A 26,803-nucleotide genomic window follows, 5' to 3' on the forward strand; every position below is an offset into this window, starting at 1 on the left:
GGAGAAATGAAGAGAGCGAGGGAAAGGAGGGAGCGTAACGGTAAAGGAAGGCAGAACTCTGCCAGATACAAGATTTGACTCGTTCTTTATTTTGCAATACACAGGAAGAAGGAAGTGAGGTCTAAGGTGGTGGTCTAGAGTCGAGACACACTTAACGCAGTAAAGCGTACTGAAAGAAATATAGGCAACGCAACACAACACATGAATACAGCCAACCTGTTGATGAAAAAGACAGAAAAGGAGTGACTGAGGAGTGAGAATGGCAAAGAATAAAGGTATTGTAAATATTCAGGACAGCGGTGTAACGGTTTTTGTTGTGCCTGTTGTTTCTTTCACTTCTCACTGATTGAGGGCATGATGGGAGTAGCCTTTTCAGTTGTTGTCTTTGACGTTGTTTATGTTTTGAACTGAACATTATGGACTGTAATTAAAGACAGTAAATGAATGTGGTTGAGACTGAGCCAACTCACTTTTGTTTATAAGCCAATATGGTTTATTCTGCGGGACACTGGGTGTTCAATGGTTGCAACATGTGTGATCTGATGACACAGTGAAATAGTGTACACTCTTAGAACCAAAAAGGGTTCTACCTGGAACCAAAAAACCTATGGGGACAGCCGAAGAACCATTTTGGAACCCTTTTTTCTAAGAGTGTAGGTTACAGTGTGTCATCACATTGCAGCCGTTGTGTACAATGGGATTTCCAACACTCATACAATAATGTTCTTAGATACTGTACAGTCAAACGAATTGTTCTGCCATCCGAAGAAAAGGGGTGTTTCCTATTTTTTCGTTGAGCAGGATGGAAAGCCTCACCGTTATATCTCACGTTGACAGAACAGTATATCACGTCCACAAGAAGCTGCAACACTGTTCTCAGTCACACTGTGCTCTATGTTCCGAAAGGAATGTGACACGTTCATTAACAAGACACATGGCCATATGTCATAACAGGATAAGGATCAAGATCTTAGATGCAAAACAGGAAATACAATGTTGCCCCACATCATTTGCGTATTGTGGAACTGTGTGGCTCAGTTAGTAGAGCATGGCGTTGGCAACGCCAGGGTTGTGGGTTTGATTCCCACGGGGGGGAAAGAACGACAATGTATGCACTCAGTACTGTAAGTCACTAAGAACTAAAAATGTTCTTGGATGATTGAGCTTTTTGTGTTGGTTTCTAGATGTTATGTAAAATACATTGTATCAGGACCATTCAGACTGTATACACAACGTTATAATTGTCTTGCTCTGCTACCAGACTATGTTGAATTGAGTAGATGCGCTGTCTGATGTGGCGCCTGCCTAGTCTCTGAGGTGTTACCATAGCGTTACTATGGCGCCTAAGAATGTCCACCGGGAGCTCTGAGTCACCGGGGAGCCATTTTGTGGGTTGCTAGGCATGTCAGTCTTGCGGGAGAATCCTTTTGTTATGGAAAATACGTCTCAGCTTTGTTAATGTGTACACACACGTACAGATATACTGATACACAGATATAAACACACACACACACACACACACACAGACAAACACACGTCTGTGTATAAATGTAAATAAACATATTAAACTCTCTCTGTTTGCTTGTTCACAGGTGAAGCACGGAAGTTTGACCCTACCTTCAAAGGGCCCATCCACAACAGGTAATCATCTCATTATCAGCTCTGACAGCCAATCCTCACTCTACCAATTTCCCACATCGCAAAGCTCAATAAAGCTCAACGTCAAAACATAGCAGTCGAACCATCTCTCCCTCTCTGCTCTTGTGGTTGCCAGGGGCTGCACAGATGTGTTCTGCTGTATTCTCTTCATCTTGGCCATACTGGGATACTTTGCTGTGGGGATCCTGGGTCAGTGTCTCCACAACTACACGATTACTGGCCATTACATCAGTTCTCGGGCCCTGTGTTTTGGTTAATCATGTCACATGACCTGTATTTTAGCTTTTATTTAAAGCCTTTTCCAGAAATGGTAATTGGACCAAAAATGTAAGCAATTGTCTGAGGATGGTGCTGGGCCGTCTGACATAAAAAGAAAAGGGGACAGTTTGATGAAAAAGCTTGAAATAAAGTTTAAATTCCAGGTCATGTGACATGATTAACCAAAACACAAGGCCCTAACAAGACACAGTAAAGTGATATTCTATTCTATTTGAAGTGATTCTATTCCATTGTGTGTCGTTATGATAACTGGACAGTATGTGAACTACAGTGTTGTTATACTTCCTCCTACTCCAGCCTGGTCTCAGGGGGACCCCAGGAAGGTGATCTACCCGACTGACAGCAGAGGACAGTTCTGTGGCCAGGCCGGGACCCCCCTGGAGTAAGCCCCTTCCATTACTCCCCTATTTATTCTGCCTTTGAACATCTCTCTTCAGTACTCATCCTTTAGAATTCCTCTTGTCCATTCACATGTCAAGATATTATCTGTCTCTTTGTGTTAATATGTCTTTTTGTGGTATCATCCTGATGCTCTGTGGTAAGCTTGTAACACCCTGCTGTGTGAAGATAAAAAAGAACGTCCTGAAGGATGTATTATAACGGCTGTATATGTACTTCCTGTACATGTGAACTACTAAATAACTGTCTCTACATATTAACTACTAAATAACTGTCTCTACATATGAACTACTATATAACTGTCTACATATTAACTACTACATAACTGTCTACATATGAACTACTATATAACTGTCTACATATTAACCACTATATAACTGTCTTTTCATATGAACTACTATATAACTGTCTCTACATATGAACTACTATATAACTGTCTACATATTAACCACTATATAACTGTCTTTTCATATGAACTACTATATAACTGTCTCTACATATGAACTACTATATAACTGTCTCTACATATGAACTACTATATAACTGTCTACATATTAACCACTATATAACTGTCTTTTCATATGAACTACTATATAAATGTCTCTACATATGAACTACTACAGTTGAAGTCGGAAGTTTACATACACCTTAGCCAAATACATTTCAATTCAGTTTTTCACAATTCATGACATTTAATCCTAGTAAAAATTCCCTGTCTTAGGTCAGTTAGGATCACCACTTTATTTTAAGAATGTGAAATGTCAGAATAATAGTAGAGAAAATTGTAAGTGAAATGTTGGGAATGTGATGAAAGAAATAAAAGCTGAAATAAATCATTCTCTCTACTACTATTCTGACATTTCATATTCTTAAAATAAAGTGGTGATCCTAACTGACCTAAGACAGGGAATTGTTACTGGGATTAAATGTCAGGAATTGTGAAAAACTGAGTTTAAATGTATTTGGCTAAGGTGTATGTAAACTTCTGACTTCAACTGTAACTGTCTCTAACAGGAAGAAACCTCTCCTGTTCTACTTCAACATCCTGAAGTGTGCCAGTCCCCTGACCCTGCTGGAGTTCCAGTGCCCCACCACTCAGTTATGTGTGGAAAGCTGTCCTACCAAACACATGACGTTGCTGAAAGCCTACCTGAACAAAGGAGAGCAGGAGTACTACAAGCAGTTCTGCAAGGAAGGAGTGGACTTCTCCAAAATGGTGGGTGACAGAGGAGATACATTAGTAGGTAGTTAGGGAAATAATGTGTAACTAAGGGTGATTTTGTTGTGTTTCGCAGAGTGCTCCCGAGATCCTGAGGGATGGCCTGTGTCCTTCGATGCTCATGTCCAGCAAACCATGTAAGTCTTCTCACGAGCCATGGCGTGCACTGTGTGTGTGTGTGTGTGTGTGTGTGTGTGTGTGTGGAGCGTGCGCACACACGTTTGTGTTTTTATAAAAACTTAGTAAATGTATAGTGACCGCACAGTTAGTGATTTTTGATCTCCACTCTCTCTCCTCTCCCTCCAGTCACTCGTCGGTGCCTCCCAGCTCTCAGTACCATGAAAGGTGGTGTGGTCGTCATCGGCAACGAGACTATTTTTGACAACGGGGAGGGAGAGAAGGTGAACGCCACGGATTTTCTGGACGCTTCAAAGTGAGTCCTCATGCCTCAACCTGAATCACCGTCAATATACACTACCAGTCAAAAGTTTGGACACACCTACTCATTCAAGGGTTATTCTTTATTTTTACTATTTTCTACATTGTAGAATAATAGTGAAGACATAAAAACTATGAAATAACACATATGGAATCATGTAGTAGACAACAAAGTGTTAAACAAATTAGATTCTTCAAAGTCGCCACCCTTTGCCTTGAGGACAGCTTTGCACACTCTTGGCATTTTCTTAACCAGCTTCACCTGCAATGCTTTTCCAACAGTCTTGAAGGAGTTCCCACATATGCTGAGCATTTGTTGGCTGCTTTTCCTTCACTCTGCGGTCCAACTCATCCCAAACCATCTCAATTGGGTTGAGGTCAGGTGATTGTGGAGGCCAGGTCATCTAATGCAGCACTCCATCACTCTCCTTGGTCAAATGGCCCTTACACAGCCTGGAGGTGTGTTGGGTCATTGTCCTGTTGAAAAACAAACAATAGTCCCACTAAGCGCAAACCAGATGGGATGGTGTATTGCTGCAGAAGGATATGGTAGCCATGCTGGAAAAGTGTGCCTTGAATTCTAAATAAATCACTGACAGTGTCACCAGCAAAGCACCCCCACAACATCACTCTTCCATGCTTCGCGGTGGGAACCACACATGCGGAGATCATCCGTTCACCTACTCTGCGTCTCACAAAGACACGGAGTTTGGAACCAAAAACCTCAAATTTGGACTTATCAGACCAAAGGACAGATGTCTATTACTCGTGTTTCTTCGCCCAAGCAAGCCTCTTCTTATTATTGGTGTCTTTTAGAAGTGGTTTCTTTGCAGCAGTTCGAACATGAAGGCCTGATTCATGCGTTCTCCTCTGAACAGTTTATGTTGAGATGTGTCTGTTACTTGAACTCTGTGAAGCATTTATTTGGGCTGCAATCTGAGGTGCAGTTAACTCTAATGAACTTATCCTCTGCAGTAGAGGTAACTCTGAGTCTTCCTTTCCTGTGGTGGTCCTCATGAGAGCCATTTTCATCATAGCGCTTGATGGTTTTTGCAACTACACTTGAAGAAACTTTCAAAGTTCTTGAAATGTTCCTGATTGACTGACCTTCATGTCTTAAAGTAATGATGGACTGTCGTTTCACTTTGCTTATTTAAGCTGTTCTTGCCATAATATGGACTTGGTCTTCTGTATACCACCCCTATCTTGTCACAACACAACTGATTGGTTCAAATGTATTAAGAAGGAAAGAAATTCCACAAATGAACTTTTAACTAGGCACACCTGTTCATTGAAATACATTCCAGGTGACTACCTCATGAAGCTGGTTGAGAGAATGCCAATAGTGTGCAAAGCTGTCATCAAGGCAAAGGGTGGCTACTTTGAAAACACTTTTTTGGTTACTACATGATTCCATATGTGTTATTTCATAGTTTTGATGTCTTCACTATTATTCTACAATGTAGAAAATAGTAAAATTTAAAGAAAAACCCTTGAAGGAGTAGGTGTGTCCAAACTTTTGACTGGTACTGTATGAATTAATCAATCAACCTACCAACCATCCTTTCAATCTGTCTGTCCGTCTGTCTGTCTGTCCGCCCACGTCTGTCTGTCAATTGTTAGCAAAGTATTAAATGGACTTGTTGTTCTTACAGGAAGTCCAATGTGGTGGTTGAGGCTCGCCAGGTAGCCATGAGGATCTTTGAGGACTACACTGTGTCCTGGTACTGGATACTGATGTGAGTGTCTCTCCTTGGTAAACACACTCATGACACAAGACAATAAAGAAAGTTGCACACTCTATAGGCCAGTTACCCCTATTATCCCAATAATGTATTGCTGAGCCAACATTTCCCCATAGATATAAATGTTCCCTCACAGCAACAACAAAGTTCTGTGAATTTGAATATTATTATCTGTATTCCTCCAGTGGTCTGGTGATAGTGGGGGGTGGGGGTGGGGGGTCTGTCTCATCTTAATAAAGTTCTGTGAATGTGAATGTTATTTCCTGTCTCTCCTCCAGTGGTCTGGTGATAGCCATGGTGGTCAGTCTCATCTTAATAAAGTTCTGTGAATGTGAATGTTATTTCCTGTCTCTCCTCCAGTGGTCTGGTGATAGGGGAGGGGGGGGGGGGGGGGTCAGTCTCATCTTAATAAAGTTCTGTGAATGTGAATGTTATTTCCTGTCTCCTCCAGTGGTCTGGTGATAGCCATGGTGGTCAGTCTCATCTTCATCGTCCTCCTGCGCTACCTGGCCGGGATCATGATCTGGATCATGATCGTCATGGTGATACTGGTCATCGGATATGGTATTATATTCCCCTTTCCTGAAACCACACTGTTGTTTTACCTATTTAAAGTAACATTCAAAAGAATAATATCAACATTGTGCTTTATCAAGTTAGCCATTAAGAAATGTAAGAGGTAGGCTCAGTGATATGACGTAGGTGCACTAAGTAAACAGCACAGTGGGTCAATATCCGCAACAACTAAGAGCGTTGAAGTGCGAGGCTAAACTTCTCAGCTGATTTGGTCCCATGGCTACCAGTCTGTAACAGTGTGAAGCAAACCCCGCACACATGTACAGATACTGTGTGTCACTGTGTGAGAGCGAAGTATTTCATCTTGCTCATCAGTGCTGCTCGTGCAACGTCATTTCGCTGACTCTTACCTTTAAAATGTTTAGGGATCTTCCATTGTGCCATGGAGTACCGCAACCTGAAGGGAGAGCCAGGTTCTGACGTCACTATCCGTGATCTGGGACTGCAGACAGACTTCTCTGTTTACCTGCAGATCAGACAGACCTGGCTGGCTTTCAGTGAGTACATGCACTCATTCTCCCTCTTTCTCTCTCTCTCTTTCTCTGTCTCTCTTTCTCTCCCTCTCTCCCTCTCTATTTATTTGTCTCTCTCTTCCGCTCTCAATTTTTTCTTTCTCTATCAATTCATTTGAATTTGCTTTCTTGGCATGATGTGACAATGTACATATTGCCAAAGCTTACTTTGGAGATTTACAATGTTAACATAATTAAAATAATAATAATCAATATAGTCAACAGGACAACAGTAACAACAATAATCAAGGGTCAAAATAACCATACAATGAACAATAACAATAAGCATAGAGGACATTTGCAGGTTGGTTGGTCTGTCAGACACTGTCCCTCATGTTATGGCAGGTAGCAATGTAGTGCGCTGCCAACCCACAGCTCTCTGCGTCCTCCCCCAACAGGACGGGTAGCCTATTCTCATCAGAGAGGTCTTTGAAACCTTGAATAAGGATTTCAAATTTGGATTTCAAATCTCCCTCTCTATACTCTTTCTCCCACTCTCTCTCTCTCCCTCGCTCGCTCTCTCACATCAACTCATTCAACTCAAGTTGAGACACACACACACACACACACACACACACACACACACACACACACACACACACACACACAAAGACTCTAACTGCGCTCCGCTCCTCCGTCAGTGATCATCCTGTCCATCGTGGAGGTTGTTGTCATCCTGCTGCTCATCTTCCTCCGGAAGAGAGTCCTCATCGCCATCGCCCTCATCAAGGAGGCCAGCAGGGCTGTTGGCCATGTGATGTCATCACTGCTCTACCCTCTGTTGACCTTTGCCCTGCTGGCCCTGGTCATAGCCTACTGGGCCATCACCGCTGTGTATCCTTCAGCTGTCAATCATGTTATTCATGTTTACATGTCTGTCCAGGGAAAGAAGTGCTCCTGTAACGGTCCTTGTAATGGTGTGAGATGTACTAGATGACTTTTAGTTATAGGTTTTGTTGTAGCGCTAGTCTAGATAGCTGTAGATGGTGAAGGGAACCGTGCAGATCGAAATGTGGACAGACTGAGACCGTCAAGGAAAATAACTGGGACGACTCCTCTACAAGTCATCGCTGCAGAAACTAAATGTATCAAGAAAGTTTCCATGCAGATGGTCACGTCTGTATGACATGTCTCAGTATCTACTTCCTTAGTGATGGAACCTCCTTGACTGCCTTTCCCAGCTTCCTGTCCACCTCCAATGAACAGGTGTACAAAGTGTTCAACACCACTGAGTGTGAGTACTCCAGAGACACCTGCAAACCCGAGGTGAGCCACAAGATGTCTCTGTTCTTCCATATCTGCCTGTTTACATATCAGGCTTATTTTTTGTGAACTTTAATATGTTCTTTCTATTCTATCTGTATATAGTGTTCAAAAACAGTTTTTTTTTTTCATATATTGAATATAAGTGGACTACTCCTTTAATACCAGCAGAAGTGCTAATATCACAGAGATTTCCCCTCTCTTTCCTCAGACGTTCAACACCACCAACATCACGGCCCAGTGCCCGGACGCCGAGTGCCTGTTTGCCTTCTACGGAGGCGAGACCTACTACCATAAATACCTCATCATGTTCCAGTTCTACAACGTGTTCCTCTTCTTCTGGTGTGCTAACTTTGTGACGGCGCTAGGTCAGGTGACCCTGGCTGGGGCCTTCGCATCCTACTACTGGGCCTTCAAGAAGCCTGACGACATCCCAGCCAACCCCATCTGCTCCTCACTTGGCCGAGCCCTCAGGTAGGAGGGATACTGTGTGGGATGGGGGGGGGGGGTGCATGTGGGTAGGGGAGGTGAGTGAGAGAGAGAAAGAAAGAAAGGGTTACATGGAGAGTTAGTGAGAGACCAATAATTTGGACACAATCTTTTACCTTCTTCCCCCTGTCTAGATACCATACAGGCTCCCTGGCCTTCGGCTCCCTCATCCTGTCTCTGGTTCAGGTCATCAGGGTTCTGCTGGAGTACCTGGACCAGAAGCTGAAAGGTGAGGTGGTGTTCTCACATATCCTGTTCCATTCTCAGACGTGAATAACTGGGATACTTCCTCATTGACATCATACAGTGGGAAATGGACCAAAAAATGTCACTACTAATTATTACATTTTAATAGATGGTTGTTATCTAAATGAACAGGAACAGATGTCATTATCTCCTGTTTGTTGTTATGTACCCCACTAGCTGCCCAGAATCATTATCTCCTGTTTGTTGTTATGTAACCCACTAGCTGCCCAGAATCATTATCTCCTGTTTGTTGTTATGTACCCCACTAGCTGCCCAGAATCATTATCTCCTGTTTGTTGTTATGTACCCCACTAGCTGCCCAAAATCGCTTTGCCAAGTTCCTGCTCAGCTGCCTGAAGTGCTGCTTCTGGTGCCTGGAGAAATTTATCAAGTTCCTCAACAGAAACGCCTACATCATGGTGAGTTCATCAACCTAACTGTGTGAATGTAAGTTCTTTGTATATTAAAGACTGTGTGAATTGAAGGCTGTGTGAACTGTGTGAATTGAAGGCAGTGTGAACTGTGTGAATTGAAGGCAGTGTGAACTGTGTGAATTGAAGGCAGTGTGAACTGTGTGAATCGAAGGCAGTGTGAACTGTGTGAATTGAAGACAGTGTGAACTGTGTGAATTGAAGGCCGTGTGAACTGTGTGAATTGAAGGCCGTGTGAACTGTGTGAATTGAAGGCCGTGTGAACTGTGTGAATTGAAGGCAGTGTGAACTGTGTGAATTGAAGGCCGTGTGAACTGTGTGAATTGAAGGCCGTGTGAACTGTGTGAATTGAAGACTGTGTGAACTGTGTGAATTGAAGACAGTGTGAACTGTGTGAATTGAAGACAGTGTGAACTGTGTGAATTGAAGACCGTGTGAACTGTGTGAATTGAAGACAGTGTGAACTGTGTGAATTGAAGACAGTGTGAACTGTGTGAATTGAAGACCGTGTGAACTGTGTGAATTGAAGACCGTGTGAACTGTGTGAATTGAAGGCAGTGTGAACTGTGTGAATTGAAGGCAGTGTGAACTGTGTGAATTGAAGGCAGTGTGAACTGTGTGAATTGAAGGCCGTGTGAACTGTGTGAATTGAAGACAGTGTGAACTGTGTGAATTGAAGACTGTGTGAATTGAAGACCATGTGAACTGTGTGAACTGTGTGAATTGAAGACTGTGTGAATTGAAGGCCGTGTGAACTGTGTGAATTGAAGGCAGTGTGAACTGTGTGAATTGAAGACAGTGTGAACTGTGTGAATTGAAGACTGTGTGAATTGAAGACCATGTGAACTGTGTGATTTGTGTGAATTGAAGACAGTGTGAACTGTGTGAATTGAAGGCAGTGTGAACTGTGTGAATTGAAGACAGTGTGAACTGTGTGAATTGAAGACAGTGTGAACTGTGTGAATTGAAGACCGTGTGAACTGTGTGAATTGAAGACCATGTGAACTGTGTGATTTGTGTGAATTGAAGACAGTGTGAACTGTGTGAATTGAAGGCCGTGTGAACTGTGTGAATTGAAGACTGTGTGAACTGTGTGAATTGAAGACAGTGTGAACTGTGTGAATTGAAGACAGTGTGAACTGTGTGAATTGAAGGCAGTGTGAACTGTGTGAATTGAAGACAGTGTGAACTGTGTGAATTGAAGACCATGTGAACTGTGTGATTTGTGTGAATTGAAGACAGTGTGAACTGTGTGAATTGAAGGCAGTGTGAACTGTGTGAATTGAAGACCGTGTGAATTGAAGACAGTGTGAACTGTGTGAATTGAAGACCGTGTGAACTGTGTGAATTGAAGGCAGTGTGAACTGTGTGAATTGAAGGCAGTGTGAACTGTGTGAATTGAAGGCAGTGTGAACTGTGTGAATCGAAGGCAGTGTGAACTGTGTGAATTGAAGACAGTGTGAACTGTGTGAATTGAAGGCCGTGTGAACTGTGTGAATTGAAGGCCGTGTGAACTGTGTGAATTGAAGGCCGTGTGAACTGTGTGAATTGAAGGCAGTGTGAACTGTGTGAATTGAAGGCCGTGTGAACTGTGTGAATTGAAGGCCGTGTGAACTGTGTGAATTGAAGACTGTGTGAACTGTGTGAATTGAAGACAGTGTGAACTGTGTGAATTGAAGACAGTGTGAACTGTGTGAATTGAAGACCGTGTGAACTGTGTGAATTGAAGACAGTGTGAACTGTGTGAATTGAAGACAGTGTGAACTGTGTGAATTGAAGACCGTGTGAACTGTGTGAATTGAAGACCGTGTGAACTGTGTGAATTGAAGGCAGTGTGAACTGTGTGAATTGAAGGCAGTGTGAACTGTGTGAATTGAAGGCAGTGTGAACTGTGTGAATTGAAGGCCGTGTGAACTGTGTGAATTGAAGACAGTGTGAACTGTGTGAATTGAAGACTGTGTGAATTGAAGACCATGTGAACTGTGTGAACTGTGTGAATTGAAGACTGTGTGAATTGAAGGCCGTGTGAACTGTGTGAATTGAAGGCAGTGTGAACTGTGTGAATTGAAGACAGTGTGAACTGTGTGAATTGAAGACTGTGTGAATTGAAGACCATGTGAACTGTGTGATTTGTGTGAATTGAAGACAGTGTGAACTGTGTGAATTGAAGGCAGTGTGAACTGTGTGAATTGAAGACAGTGTGAACTGTGTGAATTGAAGACAGTGTGAACTGTGTGAATTGAAGACCGTGTGAACTGTGTGAATTGAAGACCATGTGAACTGTGTGATTTGTGTGAATTGAAGACAGTGTGAACTGTGTGAATTGAAGGCCGTGTGAACTGTGTGAATTGAAGACTGTGTGAACTGTGTGAATTGAAGACAGTGTGAACTGTGTGAATTGAAGACAGTGTGAACTGTGTGAATTGAAGGCAGTGTGAACTGTGTGAATTGAAGACAGTGTGAACTGTGTGAATTGAAGACCATGTGAACTGTGTGATTTGTGTGAATTGAAGACAGTGTGAACTGTGTGAATTGAAGGCAGTGTGAACTGTGTGAATTGAAGACCGTGTGAATTGAAGACAGTGTGAACTGTGTGAATTGAAGACCGTGTGAACTGTGTGAATTGAAGACCATGTGAACTGTGTGATTTGTGTGAATTGAAGACAGTGTGAACTGTGTGAATTGAAGGCAGTGTGAACTGTGTGAATTGAAGACAGTGTGAACTGTGTGAATTGAAGGCAGTGTGAACTGTGTGAATTGAAGGCAGTGTGAACTGTGTGAATTGAAGGCAGTGTGAACTGTGTGAATTGAAGACCGTGTGAACTGTGTGAATTGAAGACCGTGTGAACTGTGTGAATTGAAGACCGTGTGAACTGTGTGATTTGTGTGAATTGAAGGCAGTGTGAACTGTGTGAATTGAAGGCAGTGTGAACTGTGTGAATTGAAGGCAGTGTGAACTGTGTGAATTGAAGGCAGTGTGAACTGTGTGAATTGAAGGCCATGTGAACTGTGTGAATTGAAGAGAGTGTGAACTGTGTGAATTGAAGACAGTGTGAACTGTGTGAATTGAAGACCGTGTGAACTGTGTGAATTGAAGGCAGTGTGAACTGTGTGAATTGAAGACAGTGTGAATTGACACTGTATGTAACACCACATGTTTCCCCTAGGTGGCAATATATGGTAAAAGCTTCTGTACCTCAGCCAGAGATGCCTTCTTCCTCCTCATGAGAAATATAATCAGGTGATTGTTGTTGACTACTGAGACGCCCTTCATAAACCCTCCATAAACCCTTCACAACTCCTTCTCAAACCCCAGTCTCTGGGACCTTTTCTGAAGAGCAATAGCATCTTTAACAACTTCTCTTCTTCATTCATATATACAGTATTCATGTATCTCTTTGGTTTTCTGTCTCTTATGATTAATTTCTCTGTTGGCTTCTCAGGGTGGCTGTCTTGGACAAGGTGACTGACTTCCTATTGTTTTTGGGGAAGCTCCTCATCGTTGGAATTGTGGGTAAGTGATCCTCAGAAACACAAGCAGAGACTTTATTTACACCTTGTACAGTTTCCCACCATCTGTGATACCTTTCAGTGAGCCCTCATATCCTAATAATATGCATCTCTTCTTCTCTTGCTAGGAATCTGTTCTTTCTTCTTCTTCTCTGGGAGGATTAAGGCTGTGGAGCAGACTGCCCCCTCTCTCAACTACTACTGGGTTCCCATTCTGGTGAGAGACAGGCCTGAATGAACTCTTATACTGTTACTTCAAGCCATGTTTCTCAATGTTGTTTTGTGCTAGGGATTGGTAAGCTAAGGGTCATACTTATTCATAGGACCCTTACATTAAAACTGGTCAACATTATCCCAGGGCCGGTCTACTGACCCAAGGCTGAGAAATACTGCCTTAGAGTGTCTGTACGTGTTGTTTGTATTTATTCCAACACTGTGTGTGTGCCTGTTTCTCTCTTCCTAGACGGTGGTGGTGGGATCCTACCTGATTGCCCATGGATTCTTCAGTGTGTACGCTATGTGTGTGGACACACTCTTCCTCTGCTTCTGTGAGTAATATCCTATTTTATTGGTATGCTCTTTAGTCACTCACACAACTTTCCAAATCTGAAATGCTCTTTTTACCTGAGATTCCTCTTTTGCCTGCCATGTTTCTGACTTTTTCTTCTCTTTGTCTCTTCCCTCCTTATTCCACACTTCACTATTTCTTATTCTGCACTTTTTGCTTCTGTTCTTTTTTTCCCCCACTAACCCGAACAAACATAACCCCATAATACACATGAAACACACACACACACAACGAAGGCGAAGACCTGGAGAGAAATGACGGCTCTCCAGAAAGGCCTTACTTCATGTCTCCGGAGCTTCACGAGATTCTCTCCAAAACTAAAATGGCGGAGGAAGAGGACAACAAAGATGGTACGGAACAGCCAGGCGCTGACCCAAGTGAACCTACACTGATGGACGAAGTTCGCCTGGAGGAGGAAGTACCGCTGAAAGAACAAGATGGAGAGATACAACTGAAACGCCAAGATGTGGTCATGCAGGCCAACGAAGAGGAGCAACCTCTGAAGGAGAAGACCGACGCGGTGGAAGTGGAAGAACCACAAGAGGAGAAATCTGAAGTGAAGGAGGAGAAGGAAGAGAAGGGACCAGAAGAGGAGGAAGGAGTGGAAGAAAAGGGATCAAAGGAGGACAAGCCTGAAGAGAAGGATCACCAGCCGACAGAACCTAAAAAGGAAGAGACGGAGGAAAAGAAACCTCAAGAGGCGGAGCCTAAAGACCCTCCTTCTACACCCCAGGAGTAGTAGTTTACGTTGTCATGGAGACGTGAAGCTTGGTAAACCTCATAACTAGGTCAGGAAATGCTCCTGGCCCTACTCATATATAACATGTGCCGTATGGAGCCCGTATACAGTACCTGTTACTAACGACGTAATATGTAATTCTATGCTAATATGTAATTCTATGCTAACGACTGTGTGATTTGAACCAGTTAAATGTATGACCAGCTTTTAAATGCAAGACTTTTCACAGTGCTAATGTATTGTATTCACACATAAGGTTGTTTTAACGTAAAGGTAGATGGTTTTAACAAGGTCCTGTGGTTGTAAAAGGCTGATCAAAAACCAAGTGCATCTCTAGCTTGAAAATATTATGTTTATTTATTGATTATTAATTTATTGTGTTGGTTTGGTTTTAGACTGATGGTTTTTTTATCGTGAGGATCTGTAGATCTGTGAGTGCTGAACCTGTGCCTGACTACTACAATTGTTATTATGAATATTTAATTGTCTTAATATCATTAATGAGTAATGAATGCACTATGAATTCACTATTACAATGTTTACAGTCAATCAAAACAAAACTTCAACTAACGGGGAAAATGAACAATGTTTACATTGATACCAGCTGACACCAAATGGTAAATCCTTTGATATGAAAATGTGATTTCCAATGGAATCAATGTGTATGTACAGTATGTATTTATTCATTAGTATGCTTATTATGTCTTATTACATCTGTATGTAATTATTTATTTTGCTTATTAAGTTCTGTATCAATTATATAGATGCTCCCTCCAGCCAAGAACACGTTTTTGGACTCAATGTATTGTAGTGAAATTCCACAAACTACTTGCCTTGGAATTTCGGACTGGCTTAACTGCTGTGATTGTGTTTCTGTGATGCAATCGTTTTAACCTCTCAGATCTGGGTCGTATTAACCACAGGAGGTTGGTGGCACCTTAATTGGGGAGGACAGGCTCTTGGTAATAGCTGGAGCGTTATCAGTGGAATGGTATCAAATACATCGAAAACATGGTTTCCATTTGTTTGATGCCATTCCATTTACTCCATTCCAGCCTTATTATGAGGCGTACCTGAACTTGTTTTTGTTTTCCGTTGCAAAATGTTTTAAGCGTTTTCCGCTGCATGGCCTAATGAATACGACCCTGCAAGCCCTGTTCAATGTTTACTGACCCTATTTGCCTTTGTTTTCTTCTTTCTCTCAATCTGTCTCTCTTTCTCTCTTTCTGTCTCGCTCTTTATCTGTCTCTCTTTCTGTCTCTCTCTTTCTCTCTCTTCTTCCTATCTCTGTGCTGCATGGTGTTTCAGTAACATTGCATATTGAGTGCTTTATCAAATCTAACCTTGCAACCTTCTGCCAATGTTTTCTATCTGTTTCTGTCAGTGTGTGTCACATTGTAAACATGTTAGCTGGTGTAGTATTTCACTTATATATCATACATTCCACTCAGTTTGCTTCTGTTGGATGCAGCTGTTGATTAAAGTTTGTTGTATTAATCAATATATAGTTTTTTTTGCATGTAAATGACAAATGTAATCATATTGAATGATGATAGGACAGTGGGAGAATGACACAATGGTGAGTTTCTATTCACTTTGGTACAGTTTCCCAGATACAGACTTAATAAGTTTAGTCCTGAACTATACAAGCACTTTCATCAATGCATGCTTTTCAGTACAGGATTAAGCTTAGACGGTGTCTGGGAAACCGGCCCTTTATGTTGTTAGGAATAGGATACTGTTTTACCTGAAGAGATGTTGAGTTTGACAATGGTTGGTTCTCTTATTGTTGTCTCATCAATTCATTGATTTTCCAGTGGAAGACCTGGAACGCAATGACGGAACTGCAGAGAGACCCTACTTCATGTCTCAGAATCTTCTCACCATTCTGAAGAAGTCCAACGAGGATCAGGCCAAGACTGTAGACTAGCTGTTTGTGTGTGTGTGCGTGCGTGTGTGTGTGAGGAGAACAGAGAAAGATGAGGTCAAGCCGCCTTGCCTGCGCAGTGTGCTGTGTGTATCGAATGTGCCTTAAGATCATGATACTGTATGGCTACACAAGGATGCCATCGTCACAAACAGAGAGGTCTGAATGAGTAGCCAACATATCCCGTTGTGTTTCCCACAGAAGGTGTCTATGACAGAGCTTATAATATTTAGTTTTCTTAAAGATGTAAATCTGTTCTTGTTTTATTCTAATTTTTGTTGTTGCTTTTTGTTGTGCCTTCGGTTTGGCTAGGCTGTTTTACTTTGGCTAGCCTGTTTTACTTTGGCTAGCCTGTTTTACTTTCTGCAGTCCTCTTGAAACTCTCTTTGAACATACAAAACTTTGATACTTTTTTTTGTGTGGCTGACGCTGTATAATGTGTTCAATTTGATCACATGAGAATTCTCCAAGCTTTTGTAAGTTTTCTCAAATGTATAATGAATTACAAAGATTTTCTTACATTTAATTTACAAACATTTTTTGCTTAAATGCTAAATAATTTTTGCATCAGGTTTGTTAATAATATTATTTTGCACTATTGCTGCTGTTGATCTTTGTATAATGGCTGCATATTGCAGTGTACATTTACTGTAACTTACCAAAGTAAAGAAAACATGTTCTAATGCAGTATTAGTTTTGGGACTGAAGGTTTGTTAAGTAGTCCATGGACCAGTGAAAAATCAAGTCCACTTTGGGGTAGTAAAGGTTTCATAGTCTCATCTTATTCTCCCCATTCCTATAAACAAATAGATATGATACCCACTCCAAAAGAGTAGCTTTCTATGCTTTTCACACCTTTATATGTCTAGTTGTATGGGAGTCTATGCAATAGAATGCTTGCAGGCTGATAAATACATTTTAAGGCAAGTTGGAATGTTCACATGCTCATTGAAAATGACTGTATCAAACAACAATGGAACATTCTATTGGGTGGATCTTATTGTAAAACATGGTATTTGATACATTCTATTGGGTGGATCTCATGGTATTTGGTACATTTTTGCCATCTCTTCAAAATGATTTACCTAGACTGACTCATCGTTGAAACAACACTGTTACAAATAGCGGAACTAGATATTTGTATACTTCCCATTCTGTCTTGATATACCCCAAAATGCATACATTTATGACCTTTGACCCCGAAAGACGGGACCATAGAGATGTCATTACCATTCCAGTTGTTTCATACCTTAATATTTTGTATTATGAAGTTATTAACATATACAATTCCCTTCGTTTGAGAAGATTGTTCCCAGATAATACAACATTATTTCATACCGTCAATCCTGTGGGCCCAACTAACCGCAAAGGGGTCAAAACATAAAATGTCCACATTTACCTACCTCAGAATCATGGGTATCATACCAACATGTAACCCACTGACATGGACCTAAATGAAAATCATCATTAGACTTTGCCACCCCAAAGTAGACAAATATGTGAAATTTGGCCTGTTGGCCCATGGACTATTTACTTAATCTCAAATGCAAGCTTTTGTACATTTCATTTTCAAGAGAAGGATTGTGTAAACGTGTGTTTTTGGAGCAGGATGTGTTGTAAATAAATGTTTTACTGCTACATACTAAATTATTATTTAAAGTTATTGTATCTAGAAAAATACATAATTAAAGTGAGCTGAAGTCAAGTCAGTGCTGCTTTGTTGCTCGGTTTGCTCTAAGATTGTGTTCGGTGTCGAGCCTCGACCTGACAGGAAAGTCAGTGTACATGTTGCTAGGCAACGAGAGGCTCTCTGAACGACGGTGTTTTCACGCGAAATCCGCTCATAGAAGGACAAAACTACCTAAAAGTGCGTCAGTTTGCGTCTAATGCTGGCTAGCTACTTCTAAAGTCAACTATTAGTTTGTGATTAGTGCACGCTGAAAATGCCGTTCAGCGCCGAGGCCATTAAGCCGCCCCTTCATGACCAAATAACAGAACTGCAGAGGAAAATTCAACTTCTTGGTAGGTTAAGACTTGCAGCCGGTTAGCTAGGACCGGTCATTTATGCTAGTTAGATAGCTAGGCCTAGTTGTGTGTGTAAACGCAATGTTGAATAGCAAATTCAGACTTTGCATTAGCGCTATCTTGCTAACATTATACTAAAGATTATTAGCTACCTCCATCTGTGAGGTTACTTACAGGTTAATTTACTCTCGCTGGGAAATGTATGGCCACATGAAGCTATGATGAAAGATAGAACGTTAACTACTAGCTACTTTGTTGCAATCATTTTGCAAGGTCAGGTGATGTGTAGGCTATGTTGCCAGCAAAATGGGCTTAACTAGAAATAGTAAAATGCTTGCTACCTTCCTAGCCATTAACAATCCCTGAGTAATGGGGAACGGTTTGGGACACAAAAATATAAATGGCATTCAACTTGTTATGTAATTGCCAGTTCCCTGTTTCTTTGAATAAGACGAAGAGAAGGCCAAAAGTCAGTCAGAGGATGCCGAAGTAACGAAATTGTGAATTTGTCCAACAGAGGGCGACAGAAGTGCATACTATGAAATGTCTCAGTCAAGCATCAAGAAAAACAGGAATTCTATCCTTCAGCTGAGGCAAGAGAACAAGAGACTACACAAGAAGTTGGCAAATGCTCTTGCTGTAAGTAAAACTGGTTATTTCAATGCTCAGCTTGTACTTCCCAGGTTGTTTTTCCCTGTTAGACTTTAGAGTGCAGGGTCATATTCATTAGTGCACATCGTAACAAAACATTTTGGAACTGAAAATGAAAAGGAGCATTTATTATTGGACAAGTTGAGGTAGTCCTTCCCTGTTACAGACCATTTTCTTTCTCTCTTCCAGGGGGACGAGCAGGTGATAAAGGAGGCCTTCCAAAGCAGAGGCATGGAGAAAGCTGCCTTCAGAAACATGTCAGGGAAGGTGGGGACATCGCAAACACATAGCTATGTTTGTTTGATGTATGTGTATTTTTATGTATTATTGACTGTCATCTGTAAAGCAAATTGCCCATTGGGGATAATCAAGATGATCTACTTTGCATCCTGGTGAGCAGGCTGCTCTCAAGGTGCTGGACCAGAAGGTGTGTGACAAGATGAAGAAGCTGAATGCTCTAAAGCACACCACCCAGACGTACCGCCGTCGCCTGGAGGACCTACAGACACTGTACCAGAGTATGAAGCTGGAGAACAGGGGACCAGAGAGAGACACGGAGAGACGCAACGAGGAGGCCAAGGTACTATATAGAGACAAACAGTGCAGCAGAGGGTGCGACTGGAATGGAACCCTATTCTCTATGTAGTGCAGGACCGACTGACTGATTGATTAACTGACAGACTGATTGACAGACACACACACACACACAAAATAGTGAATATAGTGGTATGAATATAGTGGAGGTGACTGCTGTGTTGCTCTTGGTCCACAGAGTGAAGGACAGGCGGATGAGGAGCATCCCCAAAAGGTTACACTCTTTCCTTCCACGCTGCCTCACCCCTCTGATTCTAGCCAGTCTTATCCACAATAAGAAACTTTTCAAACACTTAGCATGCCCAGCTCAGGATCAATCAACCATCTATAAGTGTGTGTGTGTGTGTGTGTCGTTTTCCAGAACTTGCGGGTGCTGGAGAATCGTCTGGAGAAAGCTCAGCTGAAGTGCCAGGAGGCTGAACACATCATGAGGGGCTATCTGAAACTAAAGGCCCACCTACAGGTTAGTCCTAGCCTGGTCCCAGATCTCTTTGTGCTGTTTCGCCAACTCGCCCCACATTTAACTTTATGCAACCGAGCCATGCCTACACACCCTCTCCAATGTGCTCTTTGGGTAGTTGAATCCTTTTCCATGACCTACTCTAATTTCCTAACAGATGATAAAGTACCCTACCTCGCTCTTTGTCCTGTGTGGCTCAGTGGCTAAGTCGTGGGTTTGATTCCCGCAGGTGCTACCCATACGGAAACGTATACACTCACTGACGTAAGTAGCTTTGGATAAAGGCGTGTGCTAATTGGGATATATTATAATTAGGAGGAGAGCCTGACCTTCCAGTCCCAGCTGGATAAACTAGAGGCTGAGATCCTGAGACAGAGACAGGAGCTGAAGGACCTGCAGGTCATGAACAGTGACGCACTGCTCTCCAAAGACACTGCCAAGGTGACCAGCACACATACACACTGCTCTCCAAAGACACTGCCAAGGTGACCAGCACACATACACACTCCTCTCCAAAGACACTGCCAAGGTGACCAGCATGGGTATTATTATTGTAACTGAGGACTGTCCCGTACCTCTCCCCCTCATGCAGCACCTTACGGTCATTGATGTGTCCATCATGTAAAGTCCAGCTGTCTGCATTTACAGCTATTTGTTGTGAGTTAATGCTTTTCTTTGCTATTTGTCCGATAAACAGTAGTTATTTGACTCTCTCTGTCTTTCTTTCTATCTCTCTCTCTTTTTCAGGCAGAGCTGCAGCGTCAAGAAGAACAGATGTATAGGGAGAGGAAGGACAGAGAGTGTATCCTCACCCGTTACAAGAAAGAGGCAGAGGACCGTAAGGCCCAGGCTGAGAGAGTGGAGAGAAGGGTTGGTCCACACCACTTTACACTTACATCCATAGAATAACAATGACAAGAATGGATATTCCTATTCAAGTCAACGTTCCATGATGGCTAGACCGGCTGCCATATTGGGTGTACCGAGGGCCGTTTCTAGCATTTTGGGGGCCCTATGCGAGATTTGGTTGGGGGCTTCCCCCACCTAGCGGGCAAAACATTTCAGTGGCCACCCTCTTGGAAAATTGTGAAGTGACTGACCTGCAATTCTACATGTTTTTCCATGGGGCAGAGAGAACATTTAGCAGTTTTAAACATATGTGATTCTACTAATTTTGGCCCCTGGGCAGGTGCCTTGCGTGACCAGTCAGTAATTCGGCCAGGAATACTACAAGGTTTAGATAGCAACTTACCTAGCAATCTTTAACATGTTAGCTGACATGGCTAATTGAGTGACTGTCAGTGACTGACATAACAAGAGAAAAACAGCTTATGCACAAACACATTTCAAAATTGCACCTTGTGTGTTCTACTATTCTAACTAACAGTAAGTTAAGACCCCGACTGACTTCCTAAAACAAATCTAAAAAAATGTTGTTTTCATGGGGGGGGGGGGTCACAGGGTCCTAAGAGTCCGCTTATGCCTAGAGACGGCACTGGGTGTACCCATATCAAGAGATATATCATGAGGTACTGTGTCCATTCTATTTAGCTATATATCTACACTTCTTACATATCACTTAGTCTACAGAGTAAATGTCCTGATGTCTTCCCTCTTCCCTCCAGGCCCAGCGGACAGCCATGCAGCCTGACGAGCTGAGTAGCGACGCCCAGCGCAGTGCCACCGGGCTGGGGGAGGAGGAGAGGGCCATCTCCACCTTCGAGGAGGCCTTCAGACGCATCAAGGAGGCCACGGGGGTCACTGACACACGGGTACGGAGAAGAGGTCATTTTATATGATTCTTTCGTTTTGTGTGCGGTTTGTGTGTCTTTGTATGCAAGTGTGTGCGTGGTACATGTGTGTTAGTTTGTTTATGCACCTACTGTATCCATGTTTGTGTATGCAAGTGTTGTGTGTTTTTCAGCTATTTATGCGTTTGTGTGTATATCTGTGTGTGTGTGTGTGTGTGTGTGTGTGTGTGTGTGTGTGTGTGTGTGTGTGTGTGTGTGTGTGTGTGTGTGTGTGTGTGTGTGTGTGTGTGTTCATCCATCTCCGGGTTCCTATGCAGGAGGTGGTGGAGAGGTTCATCTCTCAGGGAGACACCCAGCAGCACCTGGAGGATCTGAAGAAGGAGAACCAGAGAACCCTGCTACAGCTGAAGGAGGACAGGGACCGTCTGCAGGAACACTTCCAGGACATCAAGTACTCCGGGGAGACCAAGCTCTCCAGGTCAGTGGGCAGGGGTTAGAGGTCAAGGGTTAGGGATTACATAGCAGACCAGAGAAGTTGTAAGCAGATGCTGACACCTTCAACGGAAGGTATTATTTATTAAAACAGTGACCCTCAGAACAGATCCTTGAGGATTGTAATTTGTGGGAGAAGACCAATCAAGCAACTTGTTGTGGTACAGAAGTTGGTCTGAAAGGTTCCTCTCCTAGTGTTGAGTTGAGTGTTTCTGTAAAGTCATTCTGATGGATATTTCTTACTGTCCTGTTTTCTACAGTGGTCAGCAGATGCTGGAGGACTGTAAGCGCCACCTGCAGGCGGAGCAGGGGAGGCGTGACGCCGCCAAGGAGCGTCTGGACTGGCTGACCCGTACCCTGAACACGGTCCGGGCCGGGGTGGAACACCTATCTGACAAACTGCAGCACATCAAGCTGGTACAGAGAAGAGCCCATTAACAATATAATGTACATTGACCTGAGACCTGTCAGATCAAGTTGCATTGGGAAACCTTGTAAATAAAAATGTGAAGGTGCTCAGAAACATGTCAATTGTGTCCTCAAACACCTTCTCCCCTCCTCCAGGGTGAGGGCCCGGAGCCCCAGCTGCCCCCCGGCTCAGAGGAGTACGTGGTGGAGCTGCTGTCCCAGTCAGAGCAGAAGCTGCTGTTACTGCAGGAGGAGCTCCAGGGGAAGGACCTGGCCGCCGTCATGAAGGAGATGGAGGAAGAGGAGGTGAGGAGGGGGAGGAGGAGAGGTGGGGGTAAGGGGAGGGAGAGGGAGAGGGGAAGGACATGGCTGCCATCATGAAGGAGATGGAGGAGAGGATCAGAGATAGGACTCTTCCTTATTCGTTAAACATTGACTGTTGTTTCCATAGATTGAATGAATGGGAATAAGCCCCTTAGACTAGGCCAATTTGACAGTACACATGTGTACACTCATTATTTTTTGGTGGCTGCTGCTCCCAACAGTGAATTGGGTATTGTAGAGACAGACAGGTGTTTCAGACAGTACATGGAGCATCTACTCAAATAGGTCCTGCCAGGGTAAAGCTTTATGACCTGAAACCATCTGCTTATTTTCCATCCATTCGCTACTGTACTCCCAAGGTTTTTACCAGCCACGCCAGCCAGACTAGATGCTACATACAGACCATGTTCTTTAATCTGTGCACTGGTGCTTGAATAGCTTATCTGTTCCTGGATGGAAATACTGCCATTAGGTGTTTGATCTTGATTATTAACGAGTCACAGCCAGCCGTCCACCTTGAAGTCACCCCCTGGTGTGTGTTTGAGAACACTGTGTTCAGGAGTCAGAGGGTACGGGTTGTTCAGGAGTCGGAGGGTACGGGTTGTTCAGGAGTCGGAGGGTACGGGTTGTTCAGGAGTCGGAGGGTACGGGTTGTTCAGGAGTCGGAGGGTACGGGTTGTTCAGGAGTCGGAGGGTACGGGTAGATCAGGAGTCGGAGGGTACGGGTAGATCAGGAGTCGGAGGGTACGGGTAGATCAGGAGTCGGAGGGTACGGGTAGATCAGGAGTCGGAGGGTACGGGTAGATCAGGAGTCGGAGGGTACGGGTAGATCAGGAGTCGGAGGGTACGGGTAGATCAGGAGTCGGAGGGTACGGGTAGATCAGGAGTCGGAGGGTACGGGTAGATCAGGAGTCGGAGGGTACGGGTAGATCAGGAGTCGGAGGGTACGGGTAGATCAGGAGTCGGAGGGTACAGGTAGATCAGGGGTCGGAGGGCACGGTTTGATCAGGGGTCGGAGGGTACGGTTTGATCAGGAGTCGGAGGGTACGGGTTGATCAGGAGTCGGAGGGTACGGGTTGATCAGAAGTCGGAGGGTACGGGTAGATCAGGAGTCGGAGGGTACGGGTAGATCAGGAGTCGGAGGGTACGGGTAGATCAGGAGTCGGAGGGTACGGGTAGATCAGGAGTCGGAGGGTACGGGTAGATCAGGAGTCGGAGGGTACGGGTAGATCAGGAGTCGGAGGGTACGGGTAGATCAGGAGTCGGAGGGTACGGGTAGATCAGGAGTCGGAGGGTACGGGTAGATCAGGAGTCGGAGGGTACGGGTAGATCAGGAGTCGGAGGGTACGGGTAGATCAGGAGTCGGAGGGTACGGGTAGATCAGGAGTCGGAGGGTACAGGTTGATCAGGAGTCGGAGGGTACGGGTAGTGGTACACCGTTAGCGCTTGTGATGTAGCAATGTCTGTTTGGGATTCTCTAATGACGTTGGCTTTGACTGGTCTCAAGTTGTATGCCTTTGCATTTTGAAGTCATAAGCCCTGGTCTCAGATCTTTGTGCTTTATTGCCAACTCCTATGGTTGAATAAACAGATCTCCTTGACTAAAATGTTCCCTTTGACATCTTATTTTGATGAGAACAACTGTCTCTCTGTGTCTGTGGTTTTGTGTCTGTGTCAGTTCCATGCCAGCATCGAGGGGAAGCTGCCCCATTGCAACACCCGCATCAAGCTGCCTGAGGCTCAGAGACAGGACCCATATGATGGTGAGATGGGATCAGATGCATAATTGCATACACACACACACACACACAAACGCACTCTATCTCGCAATCCCTCTCTCTTTTCCCTCTCTTTCAGAAGAGGAGGAGAGCGGGGACGATGAGGGTGACATTATCACCAGGGCAATACTGAAGCACCAGTCTCAGCTCATCATCGACTCCAAGACTAAGAGGAAGACCAGGACCAAGAAGAAAAAGGGCAAGCTCTGATCCTAGATCAGTTAGGCTGGCTAGAGGTCACAAGAACCATAGAAATATAATTGCTAGAATGGGGATGTCAGCTATAGTAATTATATTTCTATGACGAGAGCAGCCATGAGTTTGTGTTTAGTGTGAGGTCATAGGTCATATTTGTGCTCTGGATTGAGTGAAAATACCTTTGCTTGAGATGGCATAGCAGACTTTAGGGAAATCTTACTCCTCTCATATAATTATTCAGTTAGTTAAATAATTATATTCCTTATTAACTAATGGAATGCACAGTAAATGTATATTTGGGATGATACTGTAGCTAGGGGAACGTTGTGTTGTGGTGGCAGATCATATAGTTCCTTGCAGTCACCACATTAGCTACTTTTTATCACAAGCAGTTCAACACAAAATAATTGATTTCCCACTTGCACCACTGATTTGTAGATTATAAAATTGTAATCAAAACAGGAATGAAAATCAATAAAAAGCTTGATTTGAAGAATTACTCAATCTTTGGATAGGTAGGATTGCTCTAATGCAGGGGTGTCAAACATACGGCCCGTGGGACGTTTTTTTGTATAATATATATATAGATTTTTTAATCGGCATTGAAATGACTTAAAAATTGAAACTGTGTAGAAATCAGGGCTTGACATGAACCTTTTTAGCCACTTGTCCGTCGGACAAGTAGGACAGATTTTTTACTTGTTTACTGAAGTCACTTGTCCCCCCCCAAAAAAAGGTATGTAACACAGGCCAAAAGGCTGACTGAAAATGAGTGAAGTACACATATCTGTGGGAATTAGGGGTGCTGAGGGTGCAGCAGCACCCCCTGATAAATCACAATTAGTGATTAAATTAGTGCACTAGGCCTTGATTACTCCTGTATGATTACTGCTGTATGATTACTCCTGTATGATTACTGCTGTATGATTACTCCTGTATGATCACTGCTGTATGACCCTGTGTGTGCGGAAGTGTGCAGATGGAGCAGTGACACAGTCATCATGGACTGCAGAGCAACTCTGCTCTCCTCACAACTGGATAACTATACACTGATTCACATCTAGGCTACTTACTATATGCCAGTATGTGTTGTAGGTAGGTTTCACATGGCTAGAATAACATGGAAATAGGTCTAGGCCAACTACGCATCATTTCTTTCATCAGCTTTCCTCAGCTGAAGCCTAAGTTTTCTTTTGACTACTCATTATATTTGTCCATCTTGGTATTGCTCAATTTCAGTTCCTGTGGCCTAAAATATATGTAATTAAAAATAAATCTGGGAATGAGAATAGCATAGACTCCGATTTTCATAATTTTTCCCCTTTGAAAGCTGCAACTTTAGGACATTAAACACTTCATTAGAATCGTTTGGAAAATACTCTTCATAACTTTAATTTGTCAATGCTTTTATGATATTTCAGTTAGTAGGATTAGGCTTTTGGTCGTTCGTTTCGCATTCCTAGAATGCATGCATCATTTCTGTCTTATAATGCGTTGGTCAACTGTCATGGTTTGTTTAAAATTCTCATTAGATTTGTTATATCTTTCTATTGTGTCTTATATCTCTCTCATTATTACCTTAGGCCTCCCACGTGTTTGGGTTATTCAAAAACAACTTAAAACTTTCTGAGATAGCCTAGAACTCTGTTAGATTAATTCAATGTTTGATCATAAAATTGCGCGGCAGGAGAAACCTAGCATCCATTTCGCTGAAAGAATGGTGTACTAGGCCAAGTCATATTCATATAAAACGGAGAGGAAATAGAACATTTGGGATTCTATAACAATAAGACACCGGAGTGTCCGCTATTAAAATAGACTTTGACTATTGGCCCAGATCATCTGATATTCAAGAAAGAGAGAAAAAAATTAAGATTCTGACCGGATATTTTGCGCTGCTTTGGTGAGACTCTTAGCTCTGTCTACATTGTCCTCTTGCTTTTTGTAAATATAACATTTATTGAAATAGGCTTTAGCAAATAGGAATATAGGCAATTTACTACCTTGCTGTCTGATCCAATTCTGATCGGAGTAATTGTTTGATATTGTGATTTTTTTACTGAAATCTATATATTCTGATTGTCCGATTTAAAAAAAAAAATTTTTTTTTTTACTTGCCCCA

General features: G+C 43.0%; 2 protein-coding genes across 8 annotated transcripts in view; both read left to right on the forward strand.

Moving 5' to 3' along the window:
- LOC115147336 (choline transporter-like protein 2) overlaps positions 1-17,024 on the forward strand; it is a 32,424-nt gene extending 15,400 nt beyond the window's left edge. The window contains exons 1-20 of one of the 4 annotated variants that reach the window (XM_029689530.1): positions 57-275; positions 1,593-1,641; positions 1,775-1,848; positions 2,236-2,320; positions 3,352-3,553; positions 3,633-3,693; positions 3,863-3,989; positions 5,650-5,733; positions 6,191-6,303; positions 6,681-6,812; positions 7,469-7,661; positions 8,009-8,093; positions 8,302-8,564; positions 8,714-8,808; positions 9,141-9,244; positions 12,424-12,497; positions 12,700-12,770; positions 12,895-12,983; positions 13,230-13,314; positions 15,891-17,024. In XM_029689530.1, the coding sequence (XP_029545390.1) occupies positions 260-275; positions 1,593-1,641; positions 1,775-1,848; positions 2,236-2,320; positions 3,352-3,553; positions 3,633-3,693; positions 3,863-3,989; positions 5,650-5,733; positions 6,191-6,303; positions 6,681-6,812; positions 7,469-7,661; positions 8,009-8,093; positions 8,302-8,564; positions 8,714-8,808; positions 9,141-9,244; positions 12,424-12,497; positions 12,700-12,770; positions 12,895-12,983; positions 13,230-13,314; positions 15,891-16,003 (2,115 nt within the window). In that variant the 5' untranslated portion in view covers positions 57-259 and the 3' untranslated portion in view covers positions 16,004-17,024. Of the gene's footprint in view, positions 1-56; positions 276-1,592; positions 1,642-1,774; positions 1,849-2,235; positions 2,321-3,351; positions 3,554-3,632; positions 3,694-3,862; positions 3,990-5,649; positions 5,734-6,190; positions 6,304-6,680; positions 6,813-7,468; positions 7,662-8,008; positions 8,094-8,301; positions 8,565-8,713; positions 8,809-9,140; positions 9,245-12,423; positions 12,498-12,699; positions 12,771-12,894; positions 12,984-13,229; positions 13,315-13,570; positions 15,575-15,890 lie in introns of those variants that run through there. The other 3 variants (XM_029689528.1, XM_029689527.1, XM_029689529.1) reach the window with 3 other exon arrangements.
- Positions 17,025-17,734: 710 nt separating this feature from the next.
- On the forward strand, positions 17,735-26,782 carry LOC115147337 (coiled-coil domain-containing protein 151). 4 transcript variants are annotated; one of them, XM_029689531.1, is made up of 14 exons: positions 17,735-18,022; positions 18,543-18,664; positions 18,866-18,943; positions 19,077-19,256; positions 19,449-19,484; positions 19,632-19,733; positions 20,046-20,171; positions 20,478-20,600; positions 21,356-21,502; positions 21,799-21,959; positions 22,234-22,390; positions 22,538-22,687; positions 24,384-24,468; positions 24,563-26,782. In XM_029689531.1, exons 1-14 carry the CDS (start codon positions 17,944-17,946, stop codon positions 24,691-24,693), a joined length of 1,677 nt encoding a protein of 558 aa, XP_029545391.1. In that variant the 5' UTR covers positions 17,735-17,943; the 3' UTR covers positions 24,694-26,782. The 4 variants fall into 4 exon arrangements, with proteins under 4 accessions (XP_029545391.1, XP_029545394.1, XP_029545393.1 ...); XM_029689532.1 differs by having other exon boundaries at positions 17,930-18,298; XM_029689534.1 differs by lacking the exon at positions 20,046-20,171.
- The last annotated feature ends 21 nt before the right edge of the window (positions 26,783-26,803 follow it).

Source organism: Salmo trutta, chromosome 14, assembly GCF_901001165.1.
Source record: "Salmo trutta chromosome 14, fSalTru1.1, whole genome shotgun sequence".
In the NCBI taxonomy this organism is placed as follows: Eukaryota; Metazoa; Chordata; class Actinopteri; order Salmoniformes; family Salmonidae; genus Salmo; species Salmo trutta.

Bases quoted from the DNA above. Each gene is read 5' to 3' on its own strand.
- LOC115147337 (XM_029689531.1), top strand. From the start codon at position 17,944: ATGCCGTTCAGCGCCGAGGCCATTAAGCCGCCCCTTCATGACCAAATA. The intron at 18,665-18,865 runs GTAAGTAAAACT...TCTCTCTTCCAG, and splicing joins AGTTGGCAAATGCTCTTGCT to GGGGACGAGCAGGTGATAAA. The intron at 21,960-22,233 runs GTCAGTGGGCAG...TGTTTTCTACAG, and splicing joins GGGGAGACCAAGCTCTCCAG to TGGTCAGCAGATGCTGGAGG.